The sequence below is a fragment of the Anguilla rostrata genome, chromosome 2, assembly GCF_018555375.3.
Source record: "Anguilla rostrata isolate EN2019 chromosome 2, ASM1855537v3, whole genome shotgun sequence".
Classification (NCBI taxonomy): Eukaryota; Metazoa; Chordata; class Actinopteri; order Anguilliformes; family Anguillidae; genus Anguilla; species Anguilla rostrata.
The window spans coordinates 28,029,883-28,049,492 of record NC_057934.1 but is presented as its reverse complement, the minus strand read 5'-3'; the positions used below and the strand labels follow the sequence as shown (position 1 = coordinate 28,049,492).

The 19,610-nt window shown below is 39.3% G+C and overlaps 1 protein-coding gene across 3 annotated transcripts in view; it reads right to left on the bottom strand.

The window, feature by feature from the left end:
- The window catches only part of LOC135249142 (PHD finger protein 3-like), a 54,349-nt gene that overhangs the window by 7,230 nt on the left and 27,509 nt on the right, over positions 1-19,610 (bottom strand). For 2 of the 3 annotated variants that reach the window (XM_064324449.1, XM_064324448.1), the window contains 5 exons: positions 11,157-11,285; positions 9,136-9,265; positions 5,308-5,491; positions 5,038-5,185; positions 4,801-4,890 (listed from right to left, as the gene is read on the bottom strand). In XM_064324449.1, coding sequence (XP_064180519.1) covers positions 4,801-4,890; positions 5,038-5,185; positions 5,308-5,491; positions 9,136-9,265; positions 11,157-11,285 — 681 coding nt within the window. Of the gene's footprint in view, positions 1-1,809; positions 4,891-5,037; positions 5,186-5,307; positions 5,492-9,135; positions 9,266-11,156; positions 11,286-19,610 lie in introns of all 3 variants that reach the window. The other variant, XR_010328602.1, reaches the window with a different exon arrangement.

Here is a 19,610-nt window from a genome sequence, read left to right as displayed (position 1 = left end):
ATTTAATAATGTCAATGTTGAAGCTCTGGAGATTTATATACTTTTATTTATTTATTTTATAGCATTGGTGGTGAGAAAACAACTACACCTGTGTAGGCTCATGCATCATATGCCACAGGGCTAAACCGAACACTGCGACAAGCCTACTTTCTTCTTTTCTTTTTTTGCAGCACTAAATAAACTAAAGTGACTCTGAAATAATGGATGTCAATCTGTCAAAGTTATGCTCCTTTACCGAGCTGTTGTTTTCTGGGTTTGGTGCGGCAATCGTCAATTCTGTGCTTCCCAATCACAACTGCAGAATGCGAATCTGCGCTCTCTACTAGCATGGACTGTCACTAAATGAAAAGTTTAAAGTTGCAATGAGTATTGTCAGCAAGGTGAAGATTAACTGAAATATGTTTAATTTTTAGAACCCAGCGGTTTCAACTGTTAACACTCTCGTTGACACCCGGTACTCTGAATCCCAAACACAAGTGCATCAACAGTTAAAACACCTCACTTAACCAACATGTAAAATATTTTTTTTCAATTTAATTTGGTAATTATTATCAAAGATATGAATTATCAATCAAATCGCCAAATTCATTGACAGGCAGAGAAAACTGTTTGGATCAACCTTTATCAAAATGTAAGACTCACAACCAGGTGAAAATAGAAATTTATTAAGTGACACCAAATGTCTAATATAAAGACGAGGTTCAACTACCTTAAAACACTTAACAGAGGTTACAGACATGGACAGTCACACAAGAAATGAATGAGAGAAGATACCAAACCACAGCTTTTGTCCCAAAGTAATCCAAAATGCAGAAACCAAAAGACAGCAGAATAGTCCAAAAGAACCAGAGATGAAATGTAGAATGGCAGACGTAGATGCAGGACTTGGATGCCCACTTCCAACTGTTGCAAAACTGCCTCCTTCAAATTTGCTCAAACTTAACTAAAAACTAAAAGAAAGCCGTATATTTTAACTGGTGAAAAAAAAGAAGGGGGCAGGGGCATGGACACCCTCTCTGACACACACACACATATGTGCAGACACACACCCTCAGATAGTAACACCCCAGTTCCTGCTCTGTCTTTTCTCCAGGCTGTGCTGGCTGAGCACTTTGAAGCTTCCTATGGCTGAGAACGACAAAATGGTGTTTTACGTGTCTGACAGTATACAGTTTGTATGCGGTGGTTCGATTTCTTTCGAGTTCTCGTTCTTACAAATTATACACCCAGCTTGAATGAGGAGACAAGACACGAGAAAGCAAATTGGATGTGCCAATGGGATGAGCACAGTGTGTACCCAGTGTTCACAGAAGTTGTAGTATCGTCTCAGATTGACTTAATTTTTTCATATGCCTTTTTGTAAACTGCAATAACTTTTCATAGAAAATGCTACCAAAAGATCACCTGCCAATTTGGCTGGTAAGAGTGACACGCCACTACTGAATTCTAACTGCATTTGGTGGGTGGCAGGTGTTAATGTCAAGCCCTGAATCCATATAAAGGAACTAGTAGACACAGTATTTTTAAATATTAGTTTTCAATACAAAGTCCTCTGTGCGCAAACAATTGGAGTGATTTGCATTGAGATTTGAAAGCAGTTTACAAATTATGAAATCAACAAAGTTAAGCAAAAACTAAGTTCTCTTAACCACATCTATAAAGGAACCCTGCCTGTTAAAACTTGTAGGCCTTAATATAGTGTAAATTCCTTCAATTATACAAATGTCATAAAAACCACATGAAATATTTAAGTTTTTAAAATAAAAAATAAAAAAAATCTTTTGACTCATAGGTCTCCATTGTTGTTACCATCGCAATGCACTCTGGGGAGTGACATCAAATGGTTGCACAGGTCTCAGTCCATTGCTCTTGTCCATTGGGCAGCACTGAAAATGACTTCTGTTCAGCCTTTTCAATTCAAGCTAGTGCGGGACATTACTCAGCAGGAAAGCATCGAGGACAGCCCTCATCAAATAAATCAAAACGATGAAGATCGAAGGCCAGAGGAGTATAAGAGATGGTGTCTGTGCAGCAACTGCTCACCTATGCCAACAGAAATGGAAAAAGTTGTCTGTTGTAAAGAGCTCCGCTTTCTAGCAGCAGCCGTTCAAAGTCACTTTACGATATGGATCAAACTTTTTGGTGAAACTGAAACATGTACATTATCGCCATTAATTTAAATGACATAGCATTACTATTTATCTGCGTCGTATATATGAGCTTAAGCCGGTGATATTACCTCCTTTAAATGCACAATCCCTAATGATAATACGTGCTGATACACTAAGATGTTTCACTACTGAATCCATCTGTGACAAACCAGTGTGACACTCCTGGGAGGGAGATGCGGCAGTGACAGGGAACACCACAGTCTGTCACATGGAGAGAGAGAGAGCACACCCACACAAACATGAAATAAAATAAACGACCCTCTTCACCCTTCCCCCTCACAGGTTGCGGGCGAAAACAATAAACTAAAACAACAAGCTAAAATGACAAAGAGAAAAGAAAGTAAAACAGAGCAGCAAATTTTCAGTTCCCTGCTCTGTAGCTGACTCGCCTTCCTGGCCAGGTCAAGCTCCTCCAGCATCCCAGCTGAGGATTGCTTTCTTTTTCTTTAGTGCTCAAACAAAACAAAATGGAAATCATAACTGCGCTCTCGATGTTAGCTCCTGGTCTCGGCCCCGAACTGTGGAGAGCTGCACACCTGTAAGCATCCGAGCTGATTAGCTAACACAACCCAGGTGTGTGTGCTCTCTCCACCAGCCGGCGCAGCCGAGACCAATCCGCCTCTCCGGCGGACCAACTGCTACACCATCCTATTCACAGATACAGTTAAGGCCAAAAATTTACATACACCTAGGCTAAAGATATTCAAACTCAGTTTTTCACAACTCCACAAAATTCATGTTACCATACATTTCTTTGTTCACATCAGAGGTAATTTTAAAATAATCGATTAGAGACAGATTTATTTCAGCTTTAATTCACTGTATCAGACTTCCAGTGGGTCAAAGGTTACACCAAGTTGACAGTCTCTTTAAACAGTCTGGAAGATTTCAGAAATTGATGTAATTACTTTTTAGAAGCTTGTGATCGGCCAATTGTCATAATTAGAAGTTGACTGGGAGTTAATTGGCACCGGTAGCTCTATTTAAGGGCCTACCTTTAGAGCCACTGCCTTTTTGCCCTTGATACAGTGAGAAAATCCAAGCAACTCAGCAAAGATCTCAGAAAAAAAATTGTGGACCTCCACAAGTCCGGTACCTCCTTAGTACGTATTTCCAAACAACTGAAGGTACGACGAGCATCTGTACAAACAATCGTATGCAAATATAAAAATCTTGGGACCACACAGACACTGCATCGTTCAGGAAGGAGGCACAAATTGACTCCCAGGGCTGAACGAACTCTGGTCCGAAAGGTTCAACTAAACCCCAAGACAACAACAAGGGAACTGGTGACGGAGTTGGAGGCATCAGGTACCAACGTATCTACATCCACCGTTAAAAGAATCCTACATTGCCATGGCCTGAAATGCTGCTGCGCAAGGAAGAAGCCCCAACTCCAAGACAGGCATAAAAAGCCAGAATGAAGTTGATCATTAGGACACAGACCTAGCCTTTTGGAGGAGTGTTCTCTGGTCAGATGAAACAAAAATTGAACAGTTTGGCCATAATGATCAGCGCTATGTGTGGAGGAAAAAGGGTGAGGCTTTTATCCGAAGAACACAATCCCAATTGTGAAACATGGGGGTGGCAGCATCGTGTTGTAGGGGTGTCTTGCTGCAAAAGGGACTGGTGCACTTCAGAAAACAGATGGCATCATGAGGGAGGAGGATTATCTAGAAATACTGAAGCAACACCTCAAGACATCAGCAAGAAAGTTAAAACTTGGTTGCAACAATGATCAAAAGCATACCTCCAAATTTTCAACAAAATGGCTTAAAGACAACAAAGTGAATCCCATTGTTTGTGGAATGTTTGTGGACTGAACTGAAAAAGCGTGTCCGAGCAAGAGGGCCCACAAACCTGACTGAGTTACACCAGTTCTGTCGGAAGGAACTGCCAAAAATTCTGGCAAAGTATAGCGAGAAGCTTGTGGAAGGCTACCCCAACCGTTTGATTCAAGTTAAGCAATTAAAAGGCAATGCCACCAAATACTAACAAAGTGTATGCAAACTTTTGACCCACTGAAAATCTGATATAGCAAATAAAAGCTGAAATAAATCTGTCTCTTAGCTATTATTTTGAAATGACCTCTTATGGAAATAATGTACATACTCTAACTGACTTAACACAGGAAATGTATGGTAACATGAAATGTGTGCAGTGAAAATTGAGTTTGAATGTCTTCAGCCTAGGTGTATGTAAACTTTTGTTACAACTGTATACAGTGTATCACATCACATTCAAATTATGTGGCATTGTATTGACATTTTTCACTATTAATAATCGCAACTGCTGGACAAAAAAACGGAGTTAACCTCCAGTGCAACCATTTTACATCACCTACCCAAAGTCATCTAAAATAATGCCGATTTCTATTGGTCAAAATTTCTATTAAAGGCTTGGGTTTGTTTTTAATAACTGAAATCTTGTGTGTGGTTTTTACAACATATTTCCATAGTTGAGGGCATTTACAACATATTACGCCCTAAGTCTAAACAGGCAGGGTTCCCTTTAAAAGAATATCTCGTATCTCATCTTTACGTATTTCCCAGGTTACCCAATACTGAGTAAAATGTAGTGTTTATAACTGAAACTGCTCAGAATAAAATAAAAATCACATGAAATATACTTTTGTTCCTGAGGCTCGAATTTTTTCCACATAGTCCCATACAGTATGAGGGGAAATCCTCCCTCCAACCTGGATGCTGTCAGGCAGGTCCTGATGAAATAATAATAAATAAGACATTCATGTTTAGTAAACAGTCTTACTCAACCTTGATGCTTAGAAACAGCAACTATTACTCATTGATGTAACTGGATGTTAGTTTTACTTCAAGCATGCTTACTTGCAACTAAAGGTTCTTACCTCAGTTAGGTGGTCAAGAATACCTGATACTGGATATGCTTTTGTGACAAATTTTGCCACGGATGGCATATTGATAAAGCCCTTCCACATGGACTGCAGACGTGCAAGGAACATGGCCTCATCCTCTCCTTCATTTGCATTATCTGACCTGGAGTAAAAACTTCCCTTAGAACAAAAACTACTTTTCCTTAAGCAAACTTGGGATACTGCATTTACCTACATTGCCTGAGAATGTAATTCTATTTTTCTCACTAGGGAAGCAGACCTCACCTTCCTTCAGATGAGATGGCCCTGGTATTGACCACATTTTCCACCACTTCACTGTGGGATTGCCCATCTGGGTGGTCAGACATGGTTGGAGTCTCTCCATCTGAGCCAGCCTGCCTCCACATCACTGTGGTAGCCACCTTCATAACTTTGGTGGCTGCATCCTCGACAGGAGGAGCCATTCGTCCTACAAGGAGAAATAATAGTGAATGACACTGACTTTATACAGATCAATAAAGGAATAGCTTTTGATATGTTTGACTCATTGTACAAATGCTGCAATTTTTTTTCACAATTAAAAAAAATTCTTTGTTTCTTGAGGAGCAGCTGGACATCTAAAAAAACATAAAACAGTGATTCATACATTGGTAATCATTCATGAAAGGGCGATAAATCAGTTTTATCCCATTTAGAGCTCTACGTTCCGGCAAACACTGGCAAAGTGGTATATTTGTCATGGATTTTGAAAAGCCTGAGCCCAGTAATTTGGTGTCCAGCCATGTGCCAAAGTGGGATGAGAGGCACTGTTGTGGGTGTGTCAGTGAAGATCTCAAGCAGCGCACTGCAATGTTGGTGCAGCGGATTGCAATTTTGCATCATATGCTGAAACTCCACAAATTACAGCAAAAACTGTAAGATGACTTGCTTTCACTTTCTATGCAGGTCAATGTCTAGAAGAACAAACGGACAGACAGCACCATCCAAAAGGGTTATGAGACAATTTCTCCCAACAGGACAGCACTGTTGGCCAGCAGTTCACATTATGGTCCTGATTTTACATGTGTCAAAGCATAACTGAATAAATGCATTACTCATAGCAACACTATCATAACTTCACTTCTATGTCTTAAACCGGCAGGTATTTATTGTCAATAATCACTGTCGCACTGTCACTGAGGGACTCAAGTGATTGTCTCAGCGCATGCATTGAGCAGAGCGTGCGACATACCAGCTGTGGTTGAACCCAGGAAAGTATTCGTTTTAATCCATAGTCTACATATTTTGAAGAGTAGCATTCTTTACTTGCATTTCACATTACATGAGCACTTGTGAGTGAGAACAAGTGGCAAGGAAGGCAAGGATGGGCAACACCGGGGGGGGGGGGGGGATTTTTGGATTTTTATTATTAGGATACATACAGGTGCTGGAACCTTTTTGTTTTTGTTCCGATTATTATTGGGGGCCAAAGCAGCGAAGTTGCTGTTTTGTTCAGATACGCCAATTAGATTTTAGCATGTACTAGGTAGATTTTCTGTGGTCCAATCATCTTGTACTACTGGGAAGCCCGTACTAGAAGGAACAATTTTGTGAGAATCAGTCAATAGGGGGCGCTACAGTAATCAATCAAACCTTTAAGTATTTTTACTCAGTAAAGCCTGGTTAGCAGTGGCAGCATAAGCCCCCACGCACCCTCTGTGACTCCCCCCAGGCCGTTCCCACTGACAATTTGCAGAAGTGGCTAGCCTCATAGCTTCACTCTGTTAGTAAGTGCAATATTCTCAACCAATGACATTAAAACCTGTACTCGGCTCCAGTCACTACAACTAGCTACACACTTCTTCAATAAATGCTGGGCGTAGGACCCATTATAATGAGGGAACTTGTCCCCCCCACTTTTCAAAAATGCTTATTTTGTGTTTGTTGTGAATAAAACTTAAACACATGCAGTCAATACCGCAGACAGATACAGCTAGCTACATTTGCACGAAAGTAAGCAATAATCTGGCAATTAATATCATTAGATATCATGTCTAGAGTATTAACTGGAGTTAGCGGAGTGATTAAATCAAATCATAGTTTATTTGTCAAATGCACCATTAACAATACAGCAGACAGACAGTTGTTACCTGGCACTGAAATGCTTAACGTTAGCCTGCGAGCATCGTTGTGTAGCTATGCAAAGAGAAAACATTGCCAGTGTGGCAATACAATAAGAGAAATCCATCCATTATCTATACCCGCTTACCCTGGGCAGGCTCATGGGGGCTGCTGGAGCCAATCCCAGCGTGCATTGGGCGAGAGGCAGGAATACACCCTGGACAGGTCACTTGTCTATCACCGTGCACACACACATTCATTCACCATTACAACGAGAGAAATGATGAACAAAAATAAGAAAAATGGCTGCATTTGTCATCATGTTGGTGGTTAGTGTTTGCTGTCTCCGATCTTGCATAATGAGCACATTTCTGTTTATCAGGAGAAAATAAGTATAACATGTTGTATATACATGCATTGTGCATTTTTTAATTATTTATTTAATTTGGCTATTTATTTAAAGATCAGGTGGGTTTGAGGCTCTGATTGGGTGCTGTCACCATCTGGCAAATCAGGCAACATGTTCACTCATCTAAGGCAGCAACCACTATCTACTTGGTTAATTCAGCCAGCTAGCTCCTCCAGAACTCGTTGGAATTCAAAGGAGTATGTGTGTGCCTTCCTGACATAAGCACCTATAAGATTTTACTATGTTGTTTTGACTGAGTAATACAGCTAATTTAGTAGCTAGCTCTTGTACTACCTAATGCTAACTTACCTATCTAGCTGTTTATAGCGACCTGTACGCATATTAACGATTTCTCAGGAAAGTAAAGGTTGTGTTACTTAGCAGTCCATATCACAGTTGAATGCTGTATATTCTGTTTCATTTACATAGTAATTTGGAGCTGCTATTTATATGTGATGGATTTGTCAGATATCTGACACATGGCACATTATGTTCAGCACCATTTAAATTCCTCCATCACTCTGAGAGGCTGCTGTTATGGCAGTGGCCGTGTGCTCCTCATCCCCTTGCGTTTGCAGTCAGTGCATGACTTAAAATAATGCAGTTAGTGCAAAGGAAGTGACCGGACATTAGGTATTTCTTTGGAAAAATATAATGATGGCATTATTAAGGCAATTATAACATTTTTTGTGTTGTTTGTTCGTTATGTAATAAAATTACTGCATTAAAGATATATTTGCTGCAACAATGATTGCACCACTTTCCTACAATTCATTAGTAAACTTAACCATATCAATTCCTGATAATTATACAGATCGAACTATGCTCTTTTACATCTGGAGGTGTCCTATGGAATAGCAATGTGGTCAGGAAAACATGTTAGTCTACTTTACTTCTAAGGGTGTATCGTAAAAGTTTATGCATTAATTAGCAGTTTACACGAGAACCATGTGACTTTCTCACAGCCACGTTAATTAGCATATTCTTTTCTTAAAAGACACCAGAATAAGCATTTAAGTGCTTTATTTAAAAAACATTTCCTCAAGGGGGAGCATGCCCCCAGACCACCCTACAATTTAGGTGCCCCCCAGGTTCAAAATCACTCCGACGCTCCTGCTTCAATTACACTGAAACAAATAACAACCAATGTTAGACGTTTTACTTCCGTTTATGCTTGAAAATGGTCCTTTTCCAGCCCACTGTCTTGTATACATGACTCCATTTTTCTCTCTCCTGGCAGCTAGTTCCGTCCGCATGTCTTTTTCCTGTTCTCACCCAGATTGGACGGAACTTAACTGTCATCAGCTGCTGAGTTCATGCCCTGTCCACCATTATACACCCAGCTCGCCACATTCAGCCGATCTAAACAGACAGACAATCGTCCAACCCTAATTGGCAGTACTCCTGGACACAATGCGCACGGCATTGACTGCATCCATGCACCATATAACACTGATTCCGCAAAATAGAGCCCTTATTGTTGATTCTGTTCAAAAACAAAATTGTTACAGTTCTTTAAAGGCTAATGAAGTTATGTGGGGAAACCTTTATTTGGAGGAACTCAAATGATTCTGGCAACATTGAAATGGAGCATTTTCAAGTACCTGTGCATATCTTGCAATCAAGGTCAAAAAGGTGATCCTTGTGCTGGCTGGTCGTGTCTTTAAGGCTCTCAAATTCCATTTCTTGTGGGACTGCTGCAGGCTCTTCCACTGGTCTGGGCACAGGGTCCACCTGCACAGACATAAATACACTGAGTAACATAAAGCTCATGAGATTTGCCAAACCCACTACCTGTAGAGTGTTAAGAATAAAGCTTATTCCTGAGCTTCAAGTACACAGTTAAATCATCAGTGAACAGCCTACTAAAATATGTTTGTTCACTTGAGATACAGTTGAGGCCAAAAAATTACATGCATCTAGGCTAAAGACATTCAAACTCAATTTTTCACAACTCCACACATGTCATGTTACCATATATTTCCTGTGTTAAGCCAATTAGGGTATCTACTTTATTTCCATAAGAGGTCATTTCAAAATAATAGCTAAGAGACAGATTTATTTCAGCTTTTATGTACTATATCAAATTTTTAGTGGGTCAAAAGTTTACATACACTGTTAGTATTTGGTGGCATTGCCTTTTAATTGCTTAACTTGAATCAAACACTTGGGGTAGCTTTCCACAAGCTTCTCACAATACTTTGCCGGAATTTTTGCCCATTCCACCTGACAGAACCGGTGTAACTCGGTCAGGTTTGTGGGCCTCCTTGCTCAGACATGCTTTTTCAGTTCAGTCCACAATACTTTCATTTTGTTGTCTTTAAGCAATTTTGTTACAAATTTGGAGGTATGCTTAGGATCACTGTCCTGCCCAGTTGCGACCAAGTTTTAACTTTATAGCTGATGTCTTGAGGTGTTTCTTCCTCATGATGCCATCTATTTTCTGAAGTGCACCAGTCCCTTTTCCAGCAAAACACCCCCACAACATGATGCTGCCACCCCCATGCTTCACAGTAGGGATGGTGTTCTTCGGATTAAAAGATTCATCATTTTTCCCCCATACATAGCGCTGATCATTATGGCCAAACAGTTCAATTTTTGTTTCATCTGACCAGAGAACACTCCTCCAAAAGACTAGGTCTTCATCCTGGTGATCACCTGTAATCTTCATTCTGGCTTTTTTATGCTGGTCTTGGACTAGGGGCTTCCCAAGACTTTTATATTTGCATACAACTGTGCAGATGCTCATGGTACCTTCAGTTGTTTGGAAATTGCTCCTAAGGAGGAACCTGACTTTTGGAGGTCTACAATTTTTCTTCTTGGCTGAGTTGCTTGCATTTTCCCATGGTATCAAGGGCAAAAAGGCAGTGGCTCTAAAAGTAGGCCCATAAATACAGCCACAGACGCCAATTAACTCCCAATCAATTCCTAATTTCCAACTACATCAATTTCTGAAATTTTCCAGACTGTTTAAAGAGACAGTCGACTTGGTGTATGTAAACTTTTGACCCACTGGAATTCTGACATAGTGAATTAAAGCTGAAATAAATCTGTCTCTAATCAATTGTTTTAAAATGACCTCTGATGTGAAAGTAGATGGCCTACTTGACTTGCCAAAAGAAATGTATGGCAACATGAAATGTGTGGAGTTGTGAATATGTTAAATATCTTTTTGAATATCTAGCCTAGGTGTATGTAAACATTTGGCCTCAACTGTATAATAGGAAGAGCATAAAATACTATATACTTTAATTTCAATACACATGACAACTCTTTCACTGCCAAATTAAGTATGCATTTATGGTGTGAATTTGCTTAGGCTGCTCCCAGCATGGTTAATATTCCGTGCCACTTGCTTCAAAAGTACACCTTGACTAGGCTTGACAGGTAATTTTTCAAACACCCCTCAAATGAAAGGTCCAGTATTCTGGCAAATACAATTAACAGTATTATTGGATTGTAAAAGTCAAAGTTGGTACAATGACGTCAAAACGCTGAAGTGAGGAAATTAATATAAAAGTTGCCCAGTACAGGTTGAGTGTCATATGTTATACTTATTTGTAATGTCATTCCACACTGCATAGAATGCAAATGCCCCGTTCTTACACAGTGAGATTTCACTTACCTCCAATTCCACAGCTTCAGGCTCTTTAACAGGCTCCTGGTTCTCAATCTCAATTTCTCCTTTGTGGGTGATTTTTGTGATGGGACGCCTTTCAACCTCTCGTTGTTCTTTTTCTATCATTTCAATTGTCTGACGAAAAAGCATGCTCATGTTTACAAATACATTAGATACTTGTTTGAGCCCTATCATGGGTAAGAAAACCAAGATGCAAAAGTGATTTGCATGATGTGTAAGTGTTCTGAGACAGACACGTACAGTAACAATTTCAGAATGGGCTAGGAAACATTTTTGCCAATACATGCAGTCTAACCAATACAGACACTGCCACAACACTTAGATTGCTCTGTACGCTGGCCATGCTGCCATGAGTCCACTGCACAAGAGAGATAACCCTGCTCATAATGAAGAATGAAGATGACTGGCTCAGCCATTTTTTTACCAAGGAATTAAGTCTTGAACAAGTCGAGACTGAGATGAGTGAAAGTACTAAAATATCAAGTTGGCACCCAGCCTAATCGATGCCACACAGAAAAACACCCTTGGTAAAGAGAGGTAAAACAAAAAAGCTATGAAAAGAAGTCATTGCTTTTCATCAGCTCGATTTTGCACACAAAATACAAGAGAAATTCAACCTTCAACTGGGGTAAAATTGTTCAAAGAAAATAAATAACTGTGTCAAAAACAAGTGCGACCCAGTTGTCAAAAACAAGGATGCCCCTGGTTAACAAAATTAATACAAGTTTATTTCCATTCATATTCTACTTTCTTAGTTCATCTGACTCATTAGGAACTCTTAGGTGGTCATTCATGACTTCTTGTTTCACTGGGGTATAAATATGAGGTGACACACTTGCCTAGCTCCCATATGCTGTGATTGAAACTGCAGACTACATACAGTACTACCTAATATGTCAGTATGTACCATGTACTATAAATGTGTAGTATACACAACTAGTAAGCACGTCATGGAATTGAGTATCCTTAACTGCACCACAGACCTGTGGCTATCAGTAGCCTATTTAAATAAGGCTGTAAACATATGTAGAAACCACCCTGATTAAATTTAGAAAAATTCCCACAATATTCGTAGTATTATTTGTTAATGTATTTTTATTCATGGCTAAAATAAATGAAAATATTGATATAAACCACTAGATAATTTTCCATGTAATGTCACTGCTCTCAGTTTCCATCCAAATATTCCACTTTTGGTCATTACTGTCCCTATTTATATATAGTCCCACAAGCACCTCCCACGTACCTACTCTTTTGTGTTGCCACCATAGGTGTAGTTTGATTGTTTGGTTTGGGGATGCAAGAGTCAAGCTATGGGAAAAATGTGATTTTCTAAACTGTCAACAAAGAAACGAGCAATGTCACGACAATGCACAGTGAAATTGGAATGTCACCATCCACAAAGACTAAAAAAGACTTAATGTTGAGCAAAATGCATAACACCACAGAAGATGTAGAGATGCCACAAACACTCCACCGCTTTTTCCCATATGCCTAAAAGAGACTGTTCGCTCGAGCACACGGCCGCTGCCATAACAGAAGCCTCTCAGAGTGAAAAACCCAAATATTTCCAATGCATCAAAGGATACTTTCCAGTGAATATTTAGCTCTGAAATACCATGCATGAATACACCTAAAATTAAATTGGTATGGGGCATAGGGCAATAGTAGGCATACGTGCAGTAACAGGATTGGATGAAAAAGGAGAAAACCGTAGATCGGCGTGTCATTTAAAAAAAAATCCCTACCCTGACAGACAGGTACACATGATTGATGTGAAACGTGGCCAGTTGTTGAGAACTATGTTACATTAACCCCTTTGCGCACAAACCAAATCTTGCCAATTCTTGCCCATTTAGGGGGTACCCTATTTAAAGCTTTATAACTCCAGATGTGAACACCACAGAGACATTTGTACAATTTACAATACTAACGCAGATTAGTTTATATTCATAATTTTGGAAGAAATAAAGTGCCACAAATGCAATTGTCTAGACAAACAATCAAAAATGAATTTGCACTTTTTTAGTTTGCAATGAAATACTGAGAGATTGCATATATACAGCAGGACAAACTGTACATGTGCTGGATCAAAAACTTCTTGACCACAAGTTCATAATATTTAAGGGTGGATATGTAGAACTACTATAGATGAAGCAAAAACTAAGCAGTGTACCCAGCGTCTCCAAATCTATCCAAAATGTCTAAATTATGCATTGCTGTAAATCATATTCACGTATTTCACTACAAATCAACTGTTTTGACTCGGGAAACTCACTGTTGCATCATTTTCAAGTGGGAATTACAAGCTTTCAGTTAGTACAGTGGTCTAAAATATCTAGGGGTCCAGAAACATATCCAAAATATCTCCAAAAAGGAATATAATGCTTTTTGTCCACTGTAAAGCACATAAATGAGCCCATTATGAAGGTATGATATGAAACATTGATATCCAATTTAAAAATAATGCAAAAATATTGTCACACAATGCGGTACAATGTGTTTCGTTAGGTGCAGCGTCTTTGACTGCTACCACGAAGTGAATGCGTAAGTGAATGCAATGATAAGACACTTTTCGGTTACGCTGACCTATAAAACGCTATTCCAAAAGCAAAATTAGACATGTTATACATCGGTAGAAAGCTTATACTCTCACCTACTGAATAAATGAATTGTCAGTCACGCCACACTGTACTAAAAAGGGCGACAACGCCGTAAACAACACGTGTGGTATTACGCACAGCTATTTTGGCAGGTACCCAGGCGTCACAAATGCTTGTATATTTCCCAAACGGATTGTCCCAGACAATATATGACCACTCAGTCTCAAAAGGGACATCTCTACGCGTAAAACCAATGGTATGGTTGTATATTTATTCAATATTTAGTCCCAGATATTGACTGTAGAATGACATGGTATCATATTTTAAAACTTTGTCTTGTTTATTTTGTTATTCAGTGAGCAGCGTTTTCACTGCTGTATTAGCATATCTTAGGGCTATTGTCGGGTTTATCTTGTTGCTATGACGAAGTACGATTTTTGAGTGGTGAAAGAATATTTTTATGAATGCTCAGATAGACAATATTGTCCATTATGTCATGAGTGGGGGGTGTAGTTGCAGATGAGACTGCAGGGAGGGGGTGCGTGTTAAATGAACGACCAGAGCGACAATGGCGGCGCTGTGAAACTCAGTTTTCGGCAGTCGTCGTGTATCGTCTACTAATGAAACTAAAACAACGCGTTTCTGTTTTTAACTCATACTTCGGTTGCAGTAGCACCGAATGTCTGAGTTTAGTAATCTCGGCACGCCGGCATGCCGACCACTAGACGCTTTGCGCTAAGAGGTTAACCACACAGCCTGCTAACTCAACAGGGATTCATGCATTGCGTCAACAGTAGTTTATTAGTCTAAAGTTAAATAGTACATTTTCTAACAAAATTTCTTTGACTTGTGTGAAACTAAAACAAACCGATTTCGCAAGGAGCTTGCACAGTAACATTAACAGGGCAGTAAGTTTGACCAATTAGCACGACACTTGGCATCCTGCATCTACTGATGATTATCTTACAAATTTATATTAGCAAAGTTGCTACACTTAAAAATGTGCTTGCAAATAGCCAATGAAGTTGCATGTGGGTGTGACTTTTTCAAAACAGCTAATAAATCCCAAAAGGCCTCAAATCAAGATAACCTAGATGGACATATTGACACACTGCCGTGAAACAGTATTTGCCCCATTCCAGATTTCCTGTATTATTGCAAATTTGCACACAGAATGGTTTCACATATTTGCACAAAACATATTAGGTAAACCATCTAAATCATCTTCTAAATCATTTTATTTCATGACAACAGTTCTCAAACATCCGTATCACCCTTGTGAAAAAGTAATGGCCCCCTTAGCTACTCAATGAAACAGTCAACCAATCAAATTTAATTGGTAATTATATTGGTAATTAAACTGAACACAGCCAGGCTTGATTGCTCTTTAGTCCTGTTTAATCTAAACCTCTCATATTGAACTTTACCAACCAAGTGAAATAGTCACCACAAGGTTCCTACAAGCTACAAGAATCCTATAATGCCACAATTCCAGAAATTCCAGAAGAGATTAGACAAAAAGTTGCAGAAATATATCAGTCGGAAATTATTACAAAGCCATTTCTAAGGCTCTGGGACTCCACTGAGCCACAGGGAGAGGAATAACTTTAAATGGAGTACAATTGAAACAGTGGTGAATCTTCCCAGGAGTGGTCGGCCTGCCAAAATTTCTCCAAGGGTGCAGCGACAACTCATCCAGGAAGTCACAAAACATCCCAGAAGAACATCCAAAGAACTGTAGGCCTCTCTAGTCTCAGCTATGGCAAGTGTTCCTGACTCCATGTGATCTGAAGCTGAAGCGTAATTGGGTTATGCAGTAAACCGATGGAACAAAATTAAAGTGGCTGAATAAAAATTCAAGTTTTGGAGTGGACTAGTCAGTCCTGCACTGAACCCAATAGGGAGACAGTGGCAGGACCTGAAACGAGCAGTTCATGTTTGAAAACCTTCCAGGTAGCCTGATTTAAAGCAGTTTGGCAAAAAAAGAGTCGGCTGAAATTCCTCTACAGTGATGTGAAAGACTGATATCAAATTATATACTGCGTTTGGTTGCAGTTATTTCTAATAAAGGTGATGCAACCACTTATTTACTTTTTATAATATTTTCACATATAAAACACAAACTAACCGGCACACTATACGGCCAGCAGAGGGCAACACGAGAGTTGAGGTCAAGTACGAGTGAATGGTCAAACACAAAATCCAATCCGCAAACAAAGCAAAGGTGCTAGGCAAGAATTGTAATAGAATATGAGAGGGAATGGTCAGACACAGAATCATGAGTCAAAAAAACTAGAAGGGTGATAGGAGAATCGGAATCAAACAAAAATAGGGCTGAATACATAAAGTCAAATGAAGCAATAACTATACACAACCCACAAAGCACAAGTTCAAAGAGCTAGTCTCCACTGGTAACTGGAAAACAGCGGCTTTTTCAAGCTGAGGAACCAGAGATGGAAACGGCTAATCAGATGACGAACTGTTAAGATGAAACCCACTCGCAACAGAGACAAATGTAAACAAACTTACGACAGGGGTCGTATGAAAATCATATGAAATCTGGTTGATAGCCGGCAAATAGCACCCAATACCCAGCCAATAAAAAATATACTGATTTGCCAGACAAAGGTTCTACAACAACCACTTGTTGTGGGTTGATGCCGTAGTTCAGTGCGATGCATCTCCTCTGAATGTTGCATTGGACCTGGATGAAATTTACATTCCCATGTTTGTCTGAAATCCACAGAGCATATTGAGTACAAAGTCAAACTCTATGGTGCCACTACCAGAATAAGTGTGTATTTTTCATATTTTTGACTCAACTACTTGGCTTACATTCAAAGTCTTTCCTTTCCAAGATTCATCAGAGTCAGGAGTTTGTGTGCCATTAATTACATCCTGACGAATACATAAGACACACGAATACATGTGCCGTAGTATGCTGTATGCCCAATGTTGCTTGGACCCCATGAACTGCCGCTTGCAGCTATTTACCCTCTGATTTTTGTAGGTGATTCTGGATGGCACTTTTCCATACGGGTTTCAAACGTTTACTCACCTCATGCTTTAAAATGATTTTTCTCACAGATTTTTAATATTTAGGGATAAAAGTAATTTGGGAGACATTAAAGGAGGTGACACACCAAGTGTCACATATTAAATGAAAATTTGGAGTCAATTTGACCCCAACATAAAACTGGTCATAAAATTTCCAACATAATAGGAGGGTAAAGTGGTTTTGGAGCTGCATGAAGGTTGCCTGCAAATAATTAGCTCATGAGGTAAAGGTGGAGAGATGCTACTAAGCCATTTTCAATAGTTTACTGAATATTTTTGGTGGAAAAACCACATTAAATTACTATTCATTACAGAATATTTAAGGTTTTAAAACACACGTGGAGGGGTACTTTAAAAGCTACATGATGCTGCATATCATATTGTTGTCATCAGAAATTATTCTTGGAAATCATATTATTCAATTGGATGACGACATGCAATCATGATGTATAGTGCAATGAAAAAGTATTTGGTGTATTTCCTGATTTCCTCTATTGTTGAATATTTGTCACAGTAGATGACTTAAGATCTTCAGGCAAAATGTTAGGCAATAATATTAGACAAAACTTGAGTAACAATAACAACACATTTTTAGAATTATTATTTCATTTATTTAATGAAAAATTCTACCAAACACCCATATCACCCATGTGAAAAAAGAATTGCCTCCTTAAACTTAACAACTGGTTGCACCATGTTTAGTAGCAATAACTGCAATCAAATGCTTCCTATTATTTGATATCAGACTTCCACATTGCTGTGGGGGAATTTTAGCCCTCTCTTCTTTGCAGAACTGCATTAACCACTTCGGGCAAGCCCCCTAGTAAACAATACACCACAAGTACACCAAATACAGTTTCTAATTCTACACCATTGTCATGTAGTTTGTCTATATAACAAGCACCCCTTCCCCACGTTCTCAATCTGTAACTATACCCACAAAGCATTCGGGAGTTCATAAAAATACTCCTTTACCACCAATAATACGTATTTCATCATAGCAACAAGATAAAGCCAACAATTGCCTGAAGGTATGCCAATACATTGATGAAAAAGGCTGCTCACAAAATAGCAAAAAAAACAAGAGGAAATCCTGCGTAGATTCTGTGGTCATTTATTGTCTTGACCAATTCGTTTGAGAAATAAACATGTGAACAGAAACTAGGGGTAGGGATTTAAATTGGCCATTTGCAAGACAACACTTCTTATGGCATAATAACTCTGTTAAGTTCCTTGTGATTTGATTGATAACTCTTTCATCCTCTTTTATATTCATAGAAGAGGATAGCATAAGCTTTCCAACAGTGTATCACATGCCCCATTTAAAATTTATAACAAGAACTTCGAGCCGCACGTAAAAGTTTGAACTGTTGCTTCATCACAGCGCTGTGCAATAAACCATAACATTATGCAGTGATATACAAGCACTGGTTGTGGCGTAATTTTTTCCCTTTGGTTTTTGGAAGATATCACCAACCAATTTTTCCAACTCATCAGCAAGGCTAAAGAAAATTCTCTAGGCAGTGGTTCAGAAAAGTAGGATGCAGTATTAGGTCTAACCAGGATACATACGAAGATTTACGTATTACGGCTTGTAACAATTCAATTATTTACGTTCAGTGTGTAACAATGTTTTTGCATTATTTTTCAATGTTATATCAATGTTTATTGTTAAACCACTGTAAGGGGCAAATTTATATACTTTAAAATACACAAAAAGCCTTTTATTATCTATACTGATAAAATAGTAATTCCCACATGAAAATAATGCAAATGTGAGTTCATGAGTACAAACTGGTGCTTTGTAGTGAAATATAGGATTATGTTAAGATTTACAGCAATGTACAATTTAGACATTTCGGATAGATTTGGAGACAGTAAGGCTGAAGCCACACTATACGCGGCCCCACCGCGTATGGTGTGGCTTCATTTTGAATGAGAGGTGGCGGCCAGACCCCGCAATGCATGTTGGGATTGCCGGCGGCGCGGCGAGGCCACGGGGGAGATGGCAAAAATTCAACTTTGACCCCCTCGCTGCGTTGCGGTAACCAATCTGATTTGATCTAATGATGCGTCAAGTAAATTGTCCCTATTTTTTTCTAATTTTAGTTCCACATTCTATCGTTCCACGATGGAGGACCTAACTCCTAATTTCCGTATCGGGTTAATAAACTCCCAACTTAATAAAATCTCCTACAGAGACATTGATAAGAGGAACGCAGCGTGGAGAAAAGTCCCTGAAATTGTCGGTGGCTCTGCAACGTAGTTATCGCCGTTAGCTACTATCACTGTCCAGTCTGAATAAAAATCATTTTTGCAGTAACCTAGCTCTGAAAAATGTTAATAAGCTGCCTAGCTAGGCTGTCTAATGTCTAGCTATAGTGAGTAACAACAAACAATAACAAACAAAAAAATCTTTCTAATGTATTAGTTGCAAGTTGTTCGTTCCTACCAGCCACCTAGCTAGCTGACCAGATGTAGCCTAACTCTGAAGGCATTATCTGGCTAATTAGCCAGACAATGTTTTTGTTGTTGGTTGTTACTCACTAGCTAGATATTAAACAGCCTAGCTAGGCAGCTGACTAAAAATTCAAATCTAGGTTACTGCAAAAAGACAGGACAATGAATTTGAAACACGATATTAAACCCGGTCAACATTTAACGAACACAACTGTCTGTAAAATTAGGTGACACGCCCACAAACAGCCGACTGTGGGGACGCGGCGCGGCGACAGGCGGCCGTCGCCGCGTATAGTGTGGCTTCACCGTAAGGGACACA